Raw genomic sequence first — 15,896 nt, 5'->3', positions numbered from 1 at the left:
AAATGTGTTGAAATTATGTTTATGTTTACAGAAACCCTTTTTGATTTGTTTATTGTGACACCTGTGGTTATCTGTATTGCACCAGCAGAGATTAGCATTAAAGGGTTTAATGGTACCTTTGCGCCAGTCAGCAAGTAATAGGTAAACTGTCTGTGATAGATGCCAGGTAATATAGCATTTTTTGTTGGATAATTTAGGAGTTTACCATTTCCATATAGTTTCCAAACAATGGGACTGTGCGAGTATTAACTAATGCTCATTGTCTCACTTCAAATGGCATCATTCCTAGTACGCAAGGCACCTCCCTCCACCGACCTGTCTTGTTTCTACTAGTTACCACAGCCACAAAGTCAAAATTGGCTATATATTGTAAAAATTCATGAACATAAATGTGCTTTCTGGTCTTAATTTAAGGTTTGGAATAGGCAAAAGGTTAGCAGGTTAGGGTTAGGTTTCAAATTTAAGAAGAGACTTGGCTTACATCCGACGGCAAGTTTTACAGTTCATCAAAGGGATAGAAAGCGGGCTCTCAAGAACAAAGGCAGTGGGGTCTGCTCCCCCGAAGGTCAATGCCCGCGCCAACGTAGAAATCTAATTAGCATAATAACAAAATCCCCATAAAAATCTGTCAGTTTAAGCTAGAGATATCAGGGGTTTTTGTATTGGATGCGTCTCATTCCACCACATCCGCCTATGTAACACTTCCGCATCTGCGGTGAAAGGTGACAGAGCTAAAGCGATGTTTGTCAGACCATGAGACATCCCGAAAATAGGTCATCTGTAGCGTCTGAACGGTTTGGGCTAAAAAATATTATGAACCCTCTATGGAAAAATGAGACTCACGAAAACGATGGTGTTCTCCGTTCTGCTCTACAACCCCAAGCCTCTTGAGCAGATCTGCCAACTTCTGTCTATAGAGGCCAGACAGTTTGGGCTACACACTAATATTACATTTACATTTTAGTCATTTAGCAGACGCTCTTATCCAGAGCTACTTACAGTAGCAAATGCATACATTTCTTTCCATACTGGTCCCCCATGGGAATTGAACCCACAACCCTGGCATTACAAACACCATGCTCTACCAACTGAGCCACACGAGACCGACATGACCCCTCTGTGAAATGATGAGACCCTCACGAACATGCACATGTTAGTTGTTTTGCTCTAGAACTCATCAGAAGGTAACCTGGTAACAGTTATAATAATTTGGTATTTAAAAAAAAGAATTGCTAGGCAACTCAGTTTTTATTTATTTTTTTATTTTTATTTAACCTTTATTTAACCCTCCTGTTGTGTTTCGGTCGAATTGGACTGATTTACAAGTTTTCTCTCTGAAAAATGTAGTTCATTTAATCTGATTGTCATAAGGTTCCATGACTTTGTCCACACAGGGCATCTGAACACACAAAATACATTTGACCGTCGTGAGACAGGTTAGTTTTTCCCCATACAAGTCTCTCCGGCACCAACATTGCCGGGCCTTCCATTTGCCCAGTTCTGGTGATCAAAGTCGGAGCCATCGCTCCAGAACCACCGCCTGTCCTTCACAGAATAAAATCCGCCAATCCAGGTAGGAGGGAAACCAACAGTCTTGACCGAGACCAACGCCTGTAGAAACTGATCCTCCTCGGAGCTGTGCACAGATGCCAGGTTTGCGTAATTATTTGAAACCTGAACATTTTAATAGATCTTATGAGGCATGTCTTACCTTGCTTCGAAGTAGCGTATTAGATCTCCTCTCTTCATACATTCCTAATGGATATTTTCATCTCGGTCCTACCTGGCTTGATGACCCCTTGTTGTCCCTAGCCCACCTGGTCGTGCTGCTGTTCCAGTTTCAACTGTTCTGCCTGAGGTTATGGAACCCTGATCTGTTCAACGGACGTTCTACCTTGTCCCAGACCTGCTGTTTTCAACTCTCTAGAGACAGCAGGAGAGGTAAAGATACTCTGAATGATCGGCTATGAAAAGCCAACTGACATTTAATCCTGAGGTGCTGAACTGTTGCACCCTTTACAACCACTGTGACTTTCATTATTTGACCCTGCTGGTCATCTATGAACATTTTAACATCTTGGCCATGCTCTGTTATAATCTCCACCCGGCACAGCCAGAAGAGTGTGGAAACAAACATAGTCTGTCCCACGGTTGGGTGGGACAGGCCAGGGCAGACGGTGAACAAATCGCCAGGTTGAATCCAAGCAGCAGTGCAGCAGGCAACGGGAGTAGGTGTCACAACCACTTGGGAAAGCTTTTATTTCTGGAGGCAGATTTCTTGTAGAAAATGCCAGTGAATGGTCTTTGAACAGCTGGAGGGGGCTTCAGAGGATGCTTCAAAGTCTCCTTCCACTTGTTGGGCCCAAAGGCATCGACACCTTTTACTTCACACCTTAGTGATAATTGAGTTTGTATCTGGTCTGTCCTTGCTGGCCTGGGAGCCTTAACTCAGCATTCAGTCCCCATAAAATAAAATATATCATTGTAATGTACTTTATTTTTTTTATTTGGCTTTTTCTTCTTGGTTTTCAAAATAGCATCATACCAAAACCTACTCACTCAGTTCCAGGTTGGATGCTGTCCTCAGGTCTCTGATGTTTGTTTGCTAGAGCACCCTCCGTATAGCTTGGAAACAGGAAATCTTGGAAGCAGTAATCTCTCTGGTTAATTTTGGTCAAAATTAGGTTGTAGGTTTGGAGTATTGATCTGAAGCGAAGGCCATGCTGTGGAGGGTATCATCGTGCATATGTACCTGCCGAAAAATCCAAGTTTATCTAACTCCAAATCTATCCTTTTGTAAAAAACATGTTGAAAAATGTGAGAGATTACATGCAGCTGTGTCTCTCTCTCTGAGGGGTGTGTATACATTTAACAGTTAAGAACAAATTCTTATTTACAATGATGGCCTACCCCCCCGGCCAAACCCTCCCCTAACCAGGACAACGCTGGGCCAATTGTGCACCGCCCTGTGGGACTCCCGATCACAGCCAGTTGTAAAACAGCCTGGGAATGAACCAGGGTCTGTAGTGACGCTTTAGACCGCTGCGCCACTCGGGAAGCCACAATTCATGGAAGTATATATGAAGACTGTAATAAGGGTTTATAAATATGTAAAAAGACAAATAATAAATGTTTCCTGATCTTTATTATACACTGCTCAAAAAAATAAAGGGAACACTTAAACAACACAATGTAACTCCAAGTCAATCACACTTCTGTGAAATCAAACTGTCCACTTAGGAAGCAACACTGATTGACAATACATTTCATATGCTGTTGTGCAAATGGAATAGACATCAGGTGGAAATGACAGGCAATTAGCAAGACACCCCCAATAAAGGAGTGGTTCTGCAGGTGGTGACCACAGACCACTTTTCAGTTCCTATGCTTCCTGGCTGATTTTTTGGTCACTTTTGAATGCTGGCGGTGCTTTCACTCTAGTGGTAGCATGAGACGGAGTCTACAACCCACACAAGTGGCTCAGGTAGTGCAGCTCATCCAGGATGACACATCAATGCAAGCTGTGGCAAGAAGGTTTGCTGTGTCTGTCAGCGTAGTGTCCAGAGCATGGAGGCGCTACCAGGAGACAGGCCAGTACATCAGGAGACATGGAGGAGGCCGTAGGAGGGCAACAACCCAGCAGCAGGACCGCTACCTCCGCCTTTGTGCAAGGAGGAGCAGGAGGAGCACTGCCAGAGCCCTGCAAAATGACCCCCAGCAGGCCACAAATGTGCATTTGTCTGCTCAAACTGTCAGAAACAGACTCCATGAGGGTGGTATGAGGGCCTGACGTCCACAGGTGGGGGTTGTGCTTACAGCCCAACACCGTGCAGGACGTTTGGCATTTGCCAGAGAACACCAAGATTGGCAAATTCGCCACTGGCGCCCTGTGCTCTTCACAGATGAAAGCAGGTTCACACTGAGCACATGTGACAGACGTGACAGAGTCGGGAGATGCCGTGGAGAACGTTCTGCTGCCTGCAACATCCTCCAGCATGACCAGTTTGGCTGTGGATCAGTAATGGTGTGGGGTGGCATTTCTTTGGGCCGCACAGCCCTCCATGTGCTCGCCAGAGGTAGCCTGACTGCCATTAGGTACCGAGATGAGATCCTCAGACCCCTTGTGAGACCATATGCTGGTGCGGTTGGCCCTGGGATCCTCCTAATGCAAGACAATGCTAGACCTCATGTGGTTGGAGTGTGTCAGCAGTTCCTGCAAGAGGAATGCATTGATGCTATGGACTGGCCCGCCCATTCCCCAGACCTGAATTCAATTGAGCACATCTGGGACATCATGTCTTGCTCCATCCACCAACGCCACGTTGCATCACAGACTGTCCAGGAGTTGGCAGATGCTTTAGTCCAGGTCTGGGAGGAGATCCCTCAGGAGACCATCCGCCACCTCATCAGGAGCATGCCCAGGCATTGTAGGGAGGTCATACAGGCACGTGGAGGCCACACACACTACTGAGCCTCATTCTGACTTGTTTTAAGGACATTACATCAAAGTTGGATCAGCCTGTAGTGTGGTTTTCCACTTTAATTTTGAGTGTGACTCCAAATCCAGACCTCCATTGGTTGATAAATTGGATTTCCATTGATTATTTTTGTGTGATTTTGTTGTCAGCACATTCAACTATGTAAAGAAAAAAGTATTTAAGATTATTTCATTCATTCAGATCTAGGATGTGTTATTTTAGTGTTCCCTTTATTTTTTTGAGCAGTGTATATCTCAGATATAGGATAGACATTTCAGAACAAACTTCCTTTAGTATATATTTTGGGGACTATCTGTTGTTCCGTGTAGTGAATCTGTTATTCAATGTGTTTGTATGGGCTAAAACAATTCTATATGCAGTAGCTTAGTTCCTCAGCTTACACATCTCTGAGGAGCTGAAATGGTCAAACCACACAGACACCGTGGTGAAGAAGACACGGAAGTGAATCTTCAACCTCAGGAGGCAGAAGAAATTTGACCATCTCCACAAAGCCCTCATTGTTCTACAGGAGAACTATCAAGAGCATACTGAAGGGCTGCATCACAGCCTGGTATGGCAATTCCACTGCCGCTGACCGCAAAGATCTACAGAGGGTGGTACTCTCAGCCGAACGCACCAATGGGTGCACACTGCCTGTCCTCCAGGACACCTACAGGAAGGCCAAGAAGATCATCAGGGACCTCAGCCTCCCGAGCCACGGCCTGCTCTCCCTGCTTCCATCACTCAGATAACGGCAGTATTGTAGCATCATGGCAAAAACTGACAGACTGGCCAAAAGCTTTTACCCCCAGACAATCAGGCTGCTCAATAGCCACCACTTGTCAGCTACCTGCTTCCCCTGTCCCCCAGACTTCGTTTTTGGGATGTCTCCTGGTCTGACAAACACTGATGTAGCTCTGCCACCTTCCACCACAGATGCGGAAGCCCAACACCTGGCGGATGCGGTGGACTCAGACGCAGCCTATGCAAAAAAATATATCTCTAGTTCAACAGACATATGTATTTTTATTATGCTGATTAGATTTTCCGTGGGGGCACGGACATCGACTCTAAGTTTTACAGCACCAAAGTTATGCGACTGTTCTCAGAAATCAGAATGTATCTGACTCTGACAACTGTCACTGTCCTTCATTTGGAAATGACAAGTTATGTATCACTAGATTTGATTTATTACAAGACTAAATGTATACTGTGCAACTTTCATAAGGTCTGGATGCCTTATATGGAACACTGTACGACAAACGGAGTCTGTATTGAAAACATGCCCACGTCAGGGGAGATACCTATTTAGGCAATCCCCAGATGCTGGGCTGCTCAGTCCTGGCCCTGGGGATCTGCCGTACTGTTGGTTGTCACTCTGACCTTGGCCTAACTGATAAGGGAATTTATATGTTTAAGGTAATGACTAAAGAATTCCACCCTGAAACGTAATTATTAGATTATGTAACATGTATAATGAATAATTAGAGTGATAAACTTAAGTTCAATAAGGTTTGGTCGAGACAAGTAAGGGAAAGAAATGTGTGTGTGACTAAGAAAATACAGAGGACAATTCATGACCTGACCTGGTTAGAACTCTAAGAAACTTACGACAGGAAAGGGAGTCCTGTCAAGGTCCCTCTAATCTTGGGAGGATAGAACTGCCAGCCTGATAGTGATAAATGAGGAATGAGGACTGTGGGGAAAGATACATCCCACCTACTGTTTGTGTGTCTGTGTGTCTGTGTGTGTGTGGAAGTAGGTGGGGGTGAGAGTTATAAAATGACATGTCTTTGTATTTTGGACTTTAGAACGTTCTCGTGAATAAAGAACCAACCTTTTGCAGAAGCTGAGTCTTGGCCTAATTATTATTAAACCCAGGGTCTTACAAACCTCAGGGATTGGTCAAAGCTTAAATAATTGTTAGTTATCATCATTGGGATTGAAAATTCTCGTGACACTAACACACCTGAAACCAGTAATGAATGTTTCACTAAGATCCTAAAGCTGAGTGGGGTGTGTTGGGTTGTGGCACTGCAGGGCCGTGGACCCCTAGGGGCAGGACGGGGTGACCCAGCTATATTGTGTGCAAGTAAAAAGAGCTCTACAGTACTATTATGCCTATGATATTCATTATATGGAGGGTATACTGTTTCTGTGTGTTAATGTGTAGGTGTATTTATATGTGTGTTTTTATAAAACTTTAGTTTTCCAAAACTTTCCTTAAGATATAAAAAAAATATATGGGAAGTAGGTTGTGTTGGGGAGAAAGGTGAGTTATTGACTAGACTGGTGGGGATTGGGCATGCAGGCGGTCCGGTCTGGCTGGCGGTCTGGCTGAAATTTGATATAGAGGATGTCTCAATAAAGTCTTTGTACTTTATTTGTAGGAGTTGTTCATTTGTTAGGCTATTGGTTAAAGGTGCAACACAATACTGATTACTGAATTATCATTCAATCATTATCAGTCTTAACAATCCCTTAAACATATTTAATAATGATTTCTTACCTATCTTGATGACTGTGGGCATTTTTGCTTACTTTTTGTTGTTTTAAATATGGACGGCTAGAAGAGCCACGGGTCATATTAGATTATGTAGAAATGCAGGAAAAGAGCTTTAGATGCCCCCCAAAATATGAAGATGTAAATGGTGTGTGTACCGGGAGCGGAGTCAGGTGCAGGAGAGCAGAGAGTTGTGAACAGGCGCACACTTTATTTAGGCAGGAGAAACCAACAGGCGGACGCCACTGCACCGAAACCTCCAGCCAATATGCAAAAGTACAACACGCGCAAACAGTCACAATAATTATGTTCAAACAAATAAACATACCTCGTGAATAAAACACTGAACAAACAAACACCATTCTAGCTCGTCAAAATTGACACGTAACACAAACAATTACACACAAAGACATGAGGGGAACAGAGGAATAAATACATGTAGTGTGATTGGGGAATGAAAACCAGGTGTGCAGGGAACAAGACAAAACAAATGGATAAATGAAAAATGGAGCGCCGATGGCTAGAAAGCCGGTGATGGCTAGAAAGCCGTTGATGGCTAGAAAGCCGGTGATGGCTAGAAAGCCGGTGATGGCTAGAAAGCCGATGATGTCAACCGCCGAATGCCGCCCGAACAAGGAGAGGAGCCGACTTCGGCGGAAGTCATGACAGAAGACCCCCAGACACCCACCACATTATGTCACCCCCACTTCTAAAACCAAAGTTGGCCCCTGGCTAGAACTTCACTAGCTAGCTAGTGAAGTTTCATATGGATTGATTTGAGACTGCATGGGTCAGCCAGCAAGCAGACACTAGCTAGCAAATTTTATATCACCACAAAACACCTTAGTTAGATGTAGAATTAGGTAGTGAAGACTTCTACTTAAAAAACGGCAATATTTACTACAGGTTTAAAGGTTTTGGAAAGATTAATTTTGACTCTTTTGAGGATGAAAGTGGATTCAGAGGATGATGTCACTTGGTAACATTTTCAAATGTTAGGACAGCAGTAGCCAAACTTCTTTTGAGTGTTTGAGAGTTATCAGACAGATCAGTGCAGACGGACGTCATGAGACAATGAACTAATGCTATGGTCATTGAAATCAAGAAATCTCCCAAGTTGTTTATTATTGGACCAAATGGATTAATGGGGGGAAAAGTGTTGGAACCTACCTGTATTTTGATGTCTAACAGAAGTGGCTATGTCAATGTTTCTTTGAAGTCATAACATATTTAATATATTGCGGGCTGCCTAACAGCTGAAAAGGCCATGCATACCTGGTTATAAATACACTGAACAAAAATATAAACGCAACATGTAAAGTGTTGGTCCCATATTTCATAAGCTAAAATAAAAGATCCCAGAAATGTTCCATATGCACAAAAAGCTTTTTTCTCTGAAAATGTTGTTCACAAATTTGTTCACATCCCTGATAGTAAGCGTTTCTCTTTTGCCAAGATAATCCATCCACCTGACAGGTGTGGCATATCAAGAAGCTGATTAAACAGCACGATCATTACACAGGTGTACCTTGTGCTGGGGACAATAAAAGGCCACTCTAAAATGTGCAGTTTTGTCACACAACACAATGCCACAGATGTCTCAAGTTTTGAAGGTGCGCGCAATTGGCATGCTCTCTGCAGGAATGTCCACCAGAGCTGTGAATGTTAATTTAACTACCATAAGCCTCCAATGTCGTTTTAGAGAATTTGGCAGGTCTCACAACCTCAGACCACTTGTATGGGGTCGTGTGGGCGAGAGATTTGCGATTTGCTGATGCCAGCGTTGTGAACAGAGTGCCCCATGGTGGCGGTGGGGTTATGGTATGGGCACGCATAAGCTATGGACTACGAACACAATTACATTTTATTGATGGAAATTTGAATGCACAAAAATACAGTGACAAGATCCCAAGGCCCATTGTGAGACCCATTTATTTTTAAGGTATCTGTAACTAACAGATGCATATCTGTATTCCCAGTCATGTGAAATCCTCAGATTAGGGCATAATATCAATTGACTGATTTCCTCATATGAACTGTAACTCCGTAAAATCAATGAAATTGTTGCATGTTGTGTTCATACTTTTGTTCAGTATATTAATCACACATGCAAAACAACAGGTGACATGTTTAATTTTCATAGAGGATTGGTGCAGATACAGTGAAATATTCAACTGTGATTGGAGAGAGGCATGATAATATATTTAGTATGAAAATACTTTCTGTATTTTACATAATTTCCATTGCATGTAATGGGGATGAGATTTCAATACGTTACACAGATGCTTATACAGTGCCTTGCAAAAGTATTCACCCCCTTGGCGTTTTTCCTATTTTGTTGCATTACAACCTGTAATTTAAATGGATTTTTATTTGGATTTCATGTAATGGACATACACAAAATAGTCCAAATTGCTGAAGTGAAATGTAAAAAATAACTTGTTTCAAAAAATTCGAAAAAATAAAAAACGGAAAAGTGTTGCGTGCATATGTATTCACCCCATTTGCAATGAAGCCCCTAAATAAGATCTGGTGCAACCAACTACCTTCAGAAGTTACATAACTAGTTAAATAAAGTCCACCTGTGTGAAATCGAAGTGTGATCTGTCACATGATCTCAGTATATATACACACCTGTTCTGAAAGGCCCCAGAGTCTGCAACACCACTAAGCAAGAGGCACCACCAAGCAAGGGGCACCATAAAGACCAAGGAGCTCTCCAAACAGGTCAGGGACAAAGTTGTGGATAAGTACAGATCAGGGTTGGTTTAAAAAAATTTATCCGAAACTTTGAACATCCACGGAGCACCATTAAATCCATTATAAAAAAATTGAAAGAATATGGCACCACAACAAACCTGCCAAGAGAGGGTCGCCCACCAAAACTCACGGACCAGGCATGGAGGGCATTAAGCAGAGAGTCAACAAAGCGACCAAAGATAACCCCGAGACTCCCCAAACATATAGAAGAAGGTACTCTGGTCAGAGCTTTTTGGCCATCAAGGAAAACGCTATGTCTGGCGCAAACCCAACACCTCTCATCACCCCGAGAACGCCATCCCCACAGTGACGCATGGTGATGGCAGCATCATGCTGAGAGGATGTTTTTCATCGGCAGGGACTGGGAAACTGGTCAGAATTGAAGGAATGATGGCGCTAAATACAGGGAAATTCTTGAGGGAAACCTGTTTCAGTCTTCCAGAGATTTGAGGCTGGGACAGAGGTTCACCTTGCAGCAGGACAATGACCCTAAGCATACTGCTAAAGCAACACTCGAGTGGTTTAAGGGGAAACATTTAAATGTCTTGGAATGGTCTAGTCAAAGCCAATCCAATTGAGAATCTGTGTTATGACTTAAAGATTGCTGTACACCAGCGGAACCCATCCAACTTAAAGGAGCTGAAGCAGTTTTGCCTTGAAGAATGGGTAAAAATCCCAGTGGCTAGATGTGGCAAGCTTATAGAGACATACCCCAAGAGACTTGCAGCTGTAATTGCTGCAAAAGGTGGGTCACAAAGTATTGACTTTTTTTGGGGGGGGGTGAATAGTTATGCACGATCAACTTTTCAGTTTTTTTCTTATTTCTTGTTTGTTTCACAAGAAAAAATATTTTGCATCTTCAAAGCACTAGGCATGTTGTGTAAATCAAATGATCCAAACCCCCAAAAAATTCATTTTGAGTCCAGGTTGTATGGCAACAAAATAGGAAAAATGCCAAGGGGGGTGAATACTTTAGCAAGCCACTGTACATGCCAGCAGCACAGCACTTTACAAGAACTGAGCACATGTTAAATTGTTCAGTACAAAGCACTGTGAAAACTGCACATCAGATGTTAAGCATGTCATAAATATTGACATTAGACAATGTTGAACATATGTACATTTCCCTCAAGGACTCCTCTTCAACAGTGGTGTAAAGTACTTAAATATAAATACTTGAATGTACTACTTAAGTCATTTTTGGGGGGTTTCTGTACTTTACTTTACTATTTATATTTTTGACTACTTTTAATTTTACTTCACTACATTCCTTAAGAAAATATTGTACTTTTTACTCCATACATTTTCCTTGACACCCGAAAGTACTTGTTTCATTGTGAATGCTGAGCAGGACAGGATAATGGTCCAATTCACACACATTTTTACAGAACATCCCTGGTCATCCCTACTGCCTCTGATCTGGTGGACTCACTAAACACACATGCTTTGTTTGTAAATTATGTCTGAGTGTTGGAGTGTGCCCCTGGCTAACTATAAATAAATAATAAATAAGAAAATGGTGCCGTCTGGTTGGCTTAATATAAGGAATTTGACATTATTTATACTTTTACTTTTGATACTTAAGTATATTTTAAACCAAGTACTTTTAGTCTTTTACTCAAGTAGAATTTTACTAGGTGACTTTTACCTTAATAGAAAATGACTCAAGTAAAGGTATCTTTACTTTTACTCAAGTATGACAATAGGATAATTTTCCCACCACTGCTCTTCAGTGACCAGAAAGCACATGTTTTCATTCAATCACTGTACTAACTCAGTACTCTGTATTCAATTTCTGTTCTGACACTGACACTGTGTATCCTCCTTTTGATTCATACATCCATCTATACACTGCATCACAGCACATACAGTACAGTACATCTCTACCTCCAGGTGTGTTACTTTCTCCCTGAGAGCAGTGTTCTTTCTCCTATTCCCTGCAACCTGAAGACACATCAGACATCAGTCTAATGTTAATAGCTAGACTGACTCCAGCAAGTCTATAGATATGACATAACTTCACGCCAATTACAATCACTTATTTTCCTAGAATTTGGGATTTTTACTATCCAGCAGCCTTTAGTGTTCCCAGTCACACTGCCTCCCCTTTCGCTCCCATGGAGAGGCGATGGACTTTGGCTTGACATGTAGCAGCACGACGGGCTGAAGGGCTTCGACAAGGAGCACCCAATGGTGGCGGTCTTTCCCCCGCTGCAAAGCGCCACGCCTTCAGCAGGCTTTTACTCTGGACCCGAGCAATATGGGTATGGCCTGGCACCCCCACTGAGGAAGAGGAGCCAGAGAAGGTCCTACAGCAGCCCAAGGAGGGAGAGGCTGGGGAGGGGGCTTGGCGGGGCTTGGTGGAGAAGCTGGAGGAGGAGGGGGGAGGCTTGGATCTGATAAGAGACGATGGACCAGGACTGGGACCATAGGAAGAAGCAAACCCCAAAGATTTGGAGCTCCTGCCCCCCTGTCTGAGACAGCGTCCATGCAGAACGTTGAGGAAGGCCCTCTTGAACTCCTGGCTGAAGCAGGGATAGATAATCGGGTTGATACAGCTGTTGAGGTAGCCCAGCCAGAAGGTGATCTTAAAGACGGTGTCAGGTGGCCTGTACGATGGGAATATGGAGCCTGTGGAAAGAACAGACAGAAAGCACACACACACAGATCTGTCACTTAAACACATACAGCAGTTCACAATGTCTATATGAATCATTGATCATTGGCATGTTCTATCGGCCATTCTCTGTATGTATTGATACCAACAATAAGATGAGCAAAGACAGCTCACACATTAACGCACACCATTTCACTATAGTTCCAATTGCAGACATACTGATGTTCACTGTGTACTTAACACTTTGTAGGTTATCTTTCTAGGTTAGACTTTTGTAAAGCCAACATACTTGGATTTGTCTCTAAATGCATTCAACTCTTTCATTCCTGTCTGAGAAGCTCAGGGGCATCAGCTCAGAGTCGGCATGAAATATTGTGCTGTTTATAGTGAAATACTAAACTCCAGTAATGCTTTGCTGCCTTAGAAAGATGAAGGGTGATAGTGGGCGCCTGCTTACTGAACACAAAATCATAACCTTTATGTTTGTTGTCCATAATGGTTTAGGAATCAAATAATGAATAGTGTTTTTGTTCATTTCATTTCTTCCCTGAAGTATAACCCAACGCTGGCATTTCATTTGCTCTGCTTCTCCATCGCAGTAATTTAATTCCTGATGTACTTTAAAAGAAAACAGACATGTATAGCGGGGGTAACCAAGGGGGTAGACTTACAGGGGTAACCAAGGTCGTAGACTCCATTGTTATGTATACAATAAAACACAAATACATCAATAAACTATTCTAATATTGGACTGGTGTATAAATGCATTCTAAAGTAGGATAAGAAATGCACAGTATGGATGCATTCAGATACACCTCCCCAGACCAAAGGAGGAGGATTCAGAAGCATGAGTGTTTTAGGCCATCTGCAGGCCTTCTACTAATCTGCTCATCTACAGTAGGTGAGTTCAACCCCAATCTCCATATCATCTTGAATTACAGATCTCTCCAATCCCTAATTAAAGTCTGTGAAGCCATTATACTGCATCTCATTAATCACATTCTGTGGGGGTATTAACGACGTGGATGACAGCTTTGAGGCAATGTTGGTTTTGACTGTAGGCGACATGTATCATCATATGTTCATATATAGCCCCTCTTAATCTTCCTATCATTCATATTTTTGCCATCGGTCAAGATATTATAGAATGCAACATTTGTGCCCTGTCATATCTTTCAAATCACTGAACTATTGTTATAAGTGACTCATCTCATGGCCATGCAAACAGGAGCGATTTTCTAGCTGCATTTGTATAATAGAGGGTTGCTTTTGCTTACGGCTCTTAACACTGTTTTTGGTGTGCTGTGGCAGAACTAAAACAAGGGGAAAGCAGAAAATAGGCCCTGTGGCTTATTCCCCCTCTTTCAGTCTCCATCAATACATTCATTTCCATTAAATTTTGTCACAGTGCTTTTCCATTGAGAGGGGGAGATTTACATTTTAAAGTTCAATTGAGTTGAGTGGAGGGGTTTATTTTTCTGCGATTTGGAAGGGAAGCTTTCCCTGACTAGAAAACGACACAGTGTGAGGCAATCACTCTCTATCCAGTAATGTGGGTTTATATGCTGCTATGGGAAATCAGTTAGAGGGATTATTTTTGTGAGAAAAATGCAAATTCATTCAGTGATGCTATTCCCTCTGATATTGTTATTTGACAGTTGATTAGACAGACATCTAGTCATATTAATGACTCTTTTTCATTTCCAAACAATTCAAAACAAAAGGCATGCAGCAGCACATACATATCATAGAGAGCAAGGAAAGGCATTGTGGGATACCCACCGATGGGCATAACCAGGAAGAAGGGCAGCCAGCAGAGAATGAAGCAGCCAACCACGATGCCCAGTGTCTTGGCTGCCTTCTTCTCCCGGGAGAACTTCAGCAGGCGCATAAGGGCGAAGGTGGTGCGTCTCCGCCTAATGGTGCCATTCTCTCCCTCCTCCTCCTGGCCCTCTGGCACTGCAGGGGCATTTCCCCGATGGATCCTCAGTGTCACTCCCTCTCCCTTTGTGACCATCCCCCCCTCACTCTTCCTGCCCTCCCTCAGGTCCCGGGACTTCTGCTTGGCCACCACATACACCCTGCAGTACATGGCCAGAATGACAGCCAGTGGCACATAGAACGACCCCAGGGCAGAGAAAATAGCATAACCCGGTTCCTCTGTGATCCGGCACTCAGTCTCGTCCTCTGGGTCAGGCTCCTTCCAGCCGAAGAGCGGACCCACGGATATGGCTGCCGAGAGGCCCCAGAGAGCTGTCACTGCGACCAGGCCGCGCCGCCCAGTGGCCATGGCTGGGTACCGCAGCGGGTAGCTGATGGCAAGGTAGCGGTCCACAGAGATGACACACAGGCTGAGGATAGAGGCAGTGCAGCAGAGAACATCCAAGGCAGCCCAAGCACTGCAGAATGGCCGGCCAAACACCCAGCGCCCCAGGACCTCCGAGGTGGCAGAGAAGGGCAGCACGGTGGAGCTCAGGAGCAGGTCGGCCGCTGCCAGGTTGGCGATGAAGTAGTGTGTGACAGAGCGCAGGTGGCGGTGGCACACCACAGACAGAATGACCAGGATGTTACCTAGAACCCCGAAGATGACAAACACTCCCAGCACCAGACCCAGGGTCACAGCCTTAGTGTTATACATATCAGCGTAGGAAGAGGAGCTGCAGTTGGGACAGTTCTCTGACACAGGTAAAGTTATGTTCTCACCCGAGGGAACCATTTTGGTTTTGTTTATGGATAATTCATTATTTGAATGTTTTTGGGATTGACTGCAATGTTCTGTTAAATCAGAAGTCAGAGTTGCAAACTTCAGCTCAGGAGTTGGGAGTCTACCATTTGTATCTCCCATTCGTGTGACTCAAGACTGCAAAAGTTGCTACCTCATCAATCACAGATCTTTGATGCCAGGAGGCAGGAGCCCTTGCCAATGCGTGCACAAATCACATGTCCTTGGCAGAGACATAAAAAAATACTGACAGGTCAGGATAGTAAATCTTCAGCACTGCCACTGATTGTTGTGCCATTTGTCTGTGGAGTTTGGCTGCAGGGTTTTCTGGGTGATAACAAGATCCAATATGTTTATGCTGTCTCTTCCTCCATGGGACTGAGATGGCATGGTAGAAACTTGCTGGAGGGAGGATTCTATTAAGCAAAAGTCCCACTAAAAACACAGGAAAAAGAGAGCAGTTAATAAAAAAATACATCCTCCAAGGCTCCATCCCTTTTTCACGGAATGACAAAAGCTAAGGTGGGATTCAATCAGAATCGGCATCAGACTGTATTCACGGTAAACACTGCAAATGTCAGCTCAATCGGAAATTACATTTAAATGTCAAGCGCAGTATAATGCAGAACGTCCTTGGTCTGGAATGAATCTAGGCCTAAATGTACCCACTGGACACAAGTTGTTCCAATGTAATTTTTCACCGTATTGTGATGTGGAATCTATGTGGAAAATACGTCACAATACGTTGACAAGTTACGTTGGAACAAGATTGATTCAACCAGTTCATGCCCAGTGAATAGTCACTGTTGCAAATAG

At 43.5% G+C, this 15,896-nt stretch overlaps 1 protein-coding gene and 1 non-coding gene across 2 annotated transcripts; both read right to left on the bottom strand.

The window, feature by feature from the left end:
* Positions 1 to 1,029: 1,029 nt before the first annotated feature.
* trnat-ugu (transfer RNA threonine (anticodon UGU)) lies at positions 1,030 to 1,105 on the bottom strand. The gene has a single exon. It is a non-coding gene; the product is annotated as a tRNA-Thr (tRNA).
* Positions 1,106 to 11,640: 10,535 nt separating this feature from the next.
* On the bottom strand, positions 11,641 to 15,509 carry LOC106563360 (alpha-1A adrenergic receptor-like). Its single transcript, XM_014128865.3, has 2 exons — positions 14,141 to 15,509; positions 11,641 to 12,372 (listed from the first exon to the last, which is right to left on the bottom strand). Exons 1-2 carry the CDS (start codon positions 15,201 to 15,203, stop codon positions 11,834 to 11,836), a joined length of 1,602 nt encoding a protein of 533 aa, XP_013984340.3. The 5' UTR covers positions 15,204 to 15,509; the 3' UTR covers positions 11,641 to 11,833.
* Between the last annotated feature and the right edge of the window lie 387 nt (positions 15,510 to 15,896).

Source organism: Salmo salar, chromosome 11 (assembly GCF_965601325.2).
Source record: "Salmo salar chromosome 11, fSalSal1, whole genome shotgun sequence".
NCBI lineage: Eukaryota > Metazoa > Chordata > Actinopteri > Salmoniformes > Salmonidae > Salmo > Salmo salar.
The sequence above is the reverse complement of the archived record's forward strand: the minus strand, read 5'-3'. Positions and strand labels throughout refer to the sequence as shown.

What these genes read in the sequence shown, in the direction of transcription:
- LOC106563360 (XM_014128865.3), bottom strand. Translation starts at nt 15,203, where the DNA reads ATGGGAGATACAAATGGTAGACTCCCAACTCCTGAGCTGAAGTTTGCA. An exon ending in CTTCCTGGTTATGCCCATCG is followed by an intron (nt 12,373 to 14,140) that starts GTGGGTATCCCA and finishes TTCTTTCCACAG; the next exon opens with GCTCCATATTCCCATCGTAC.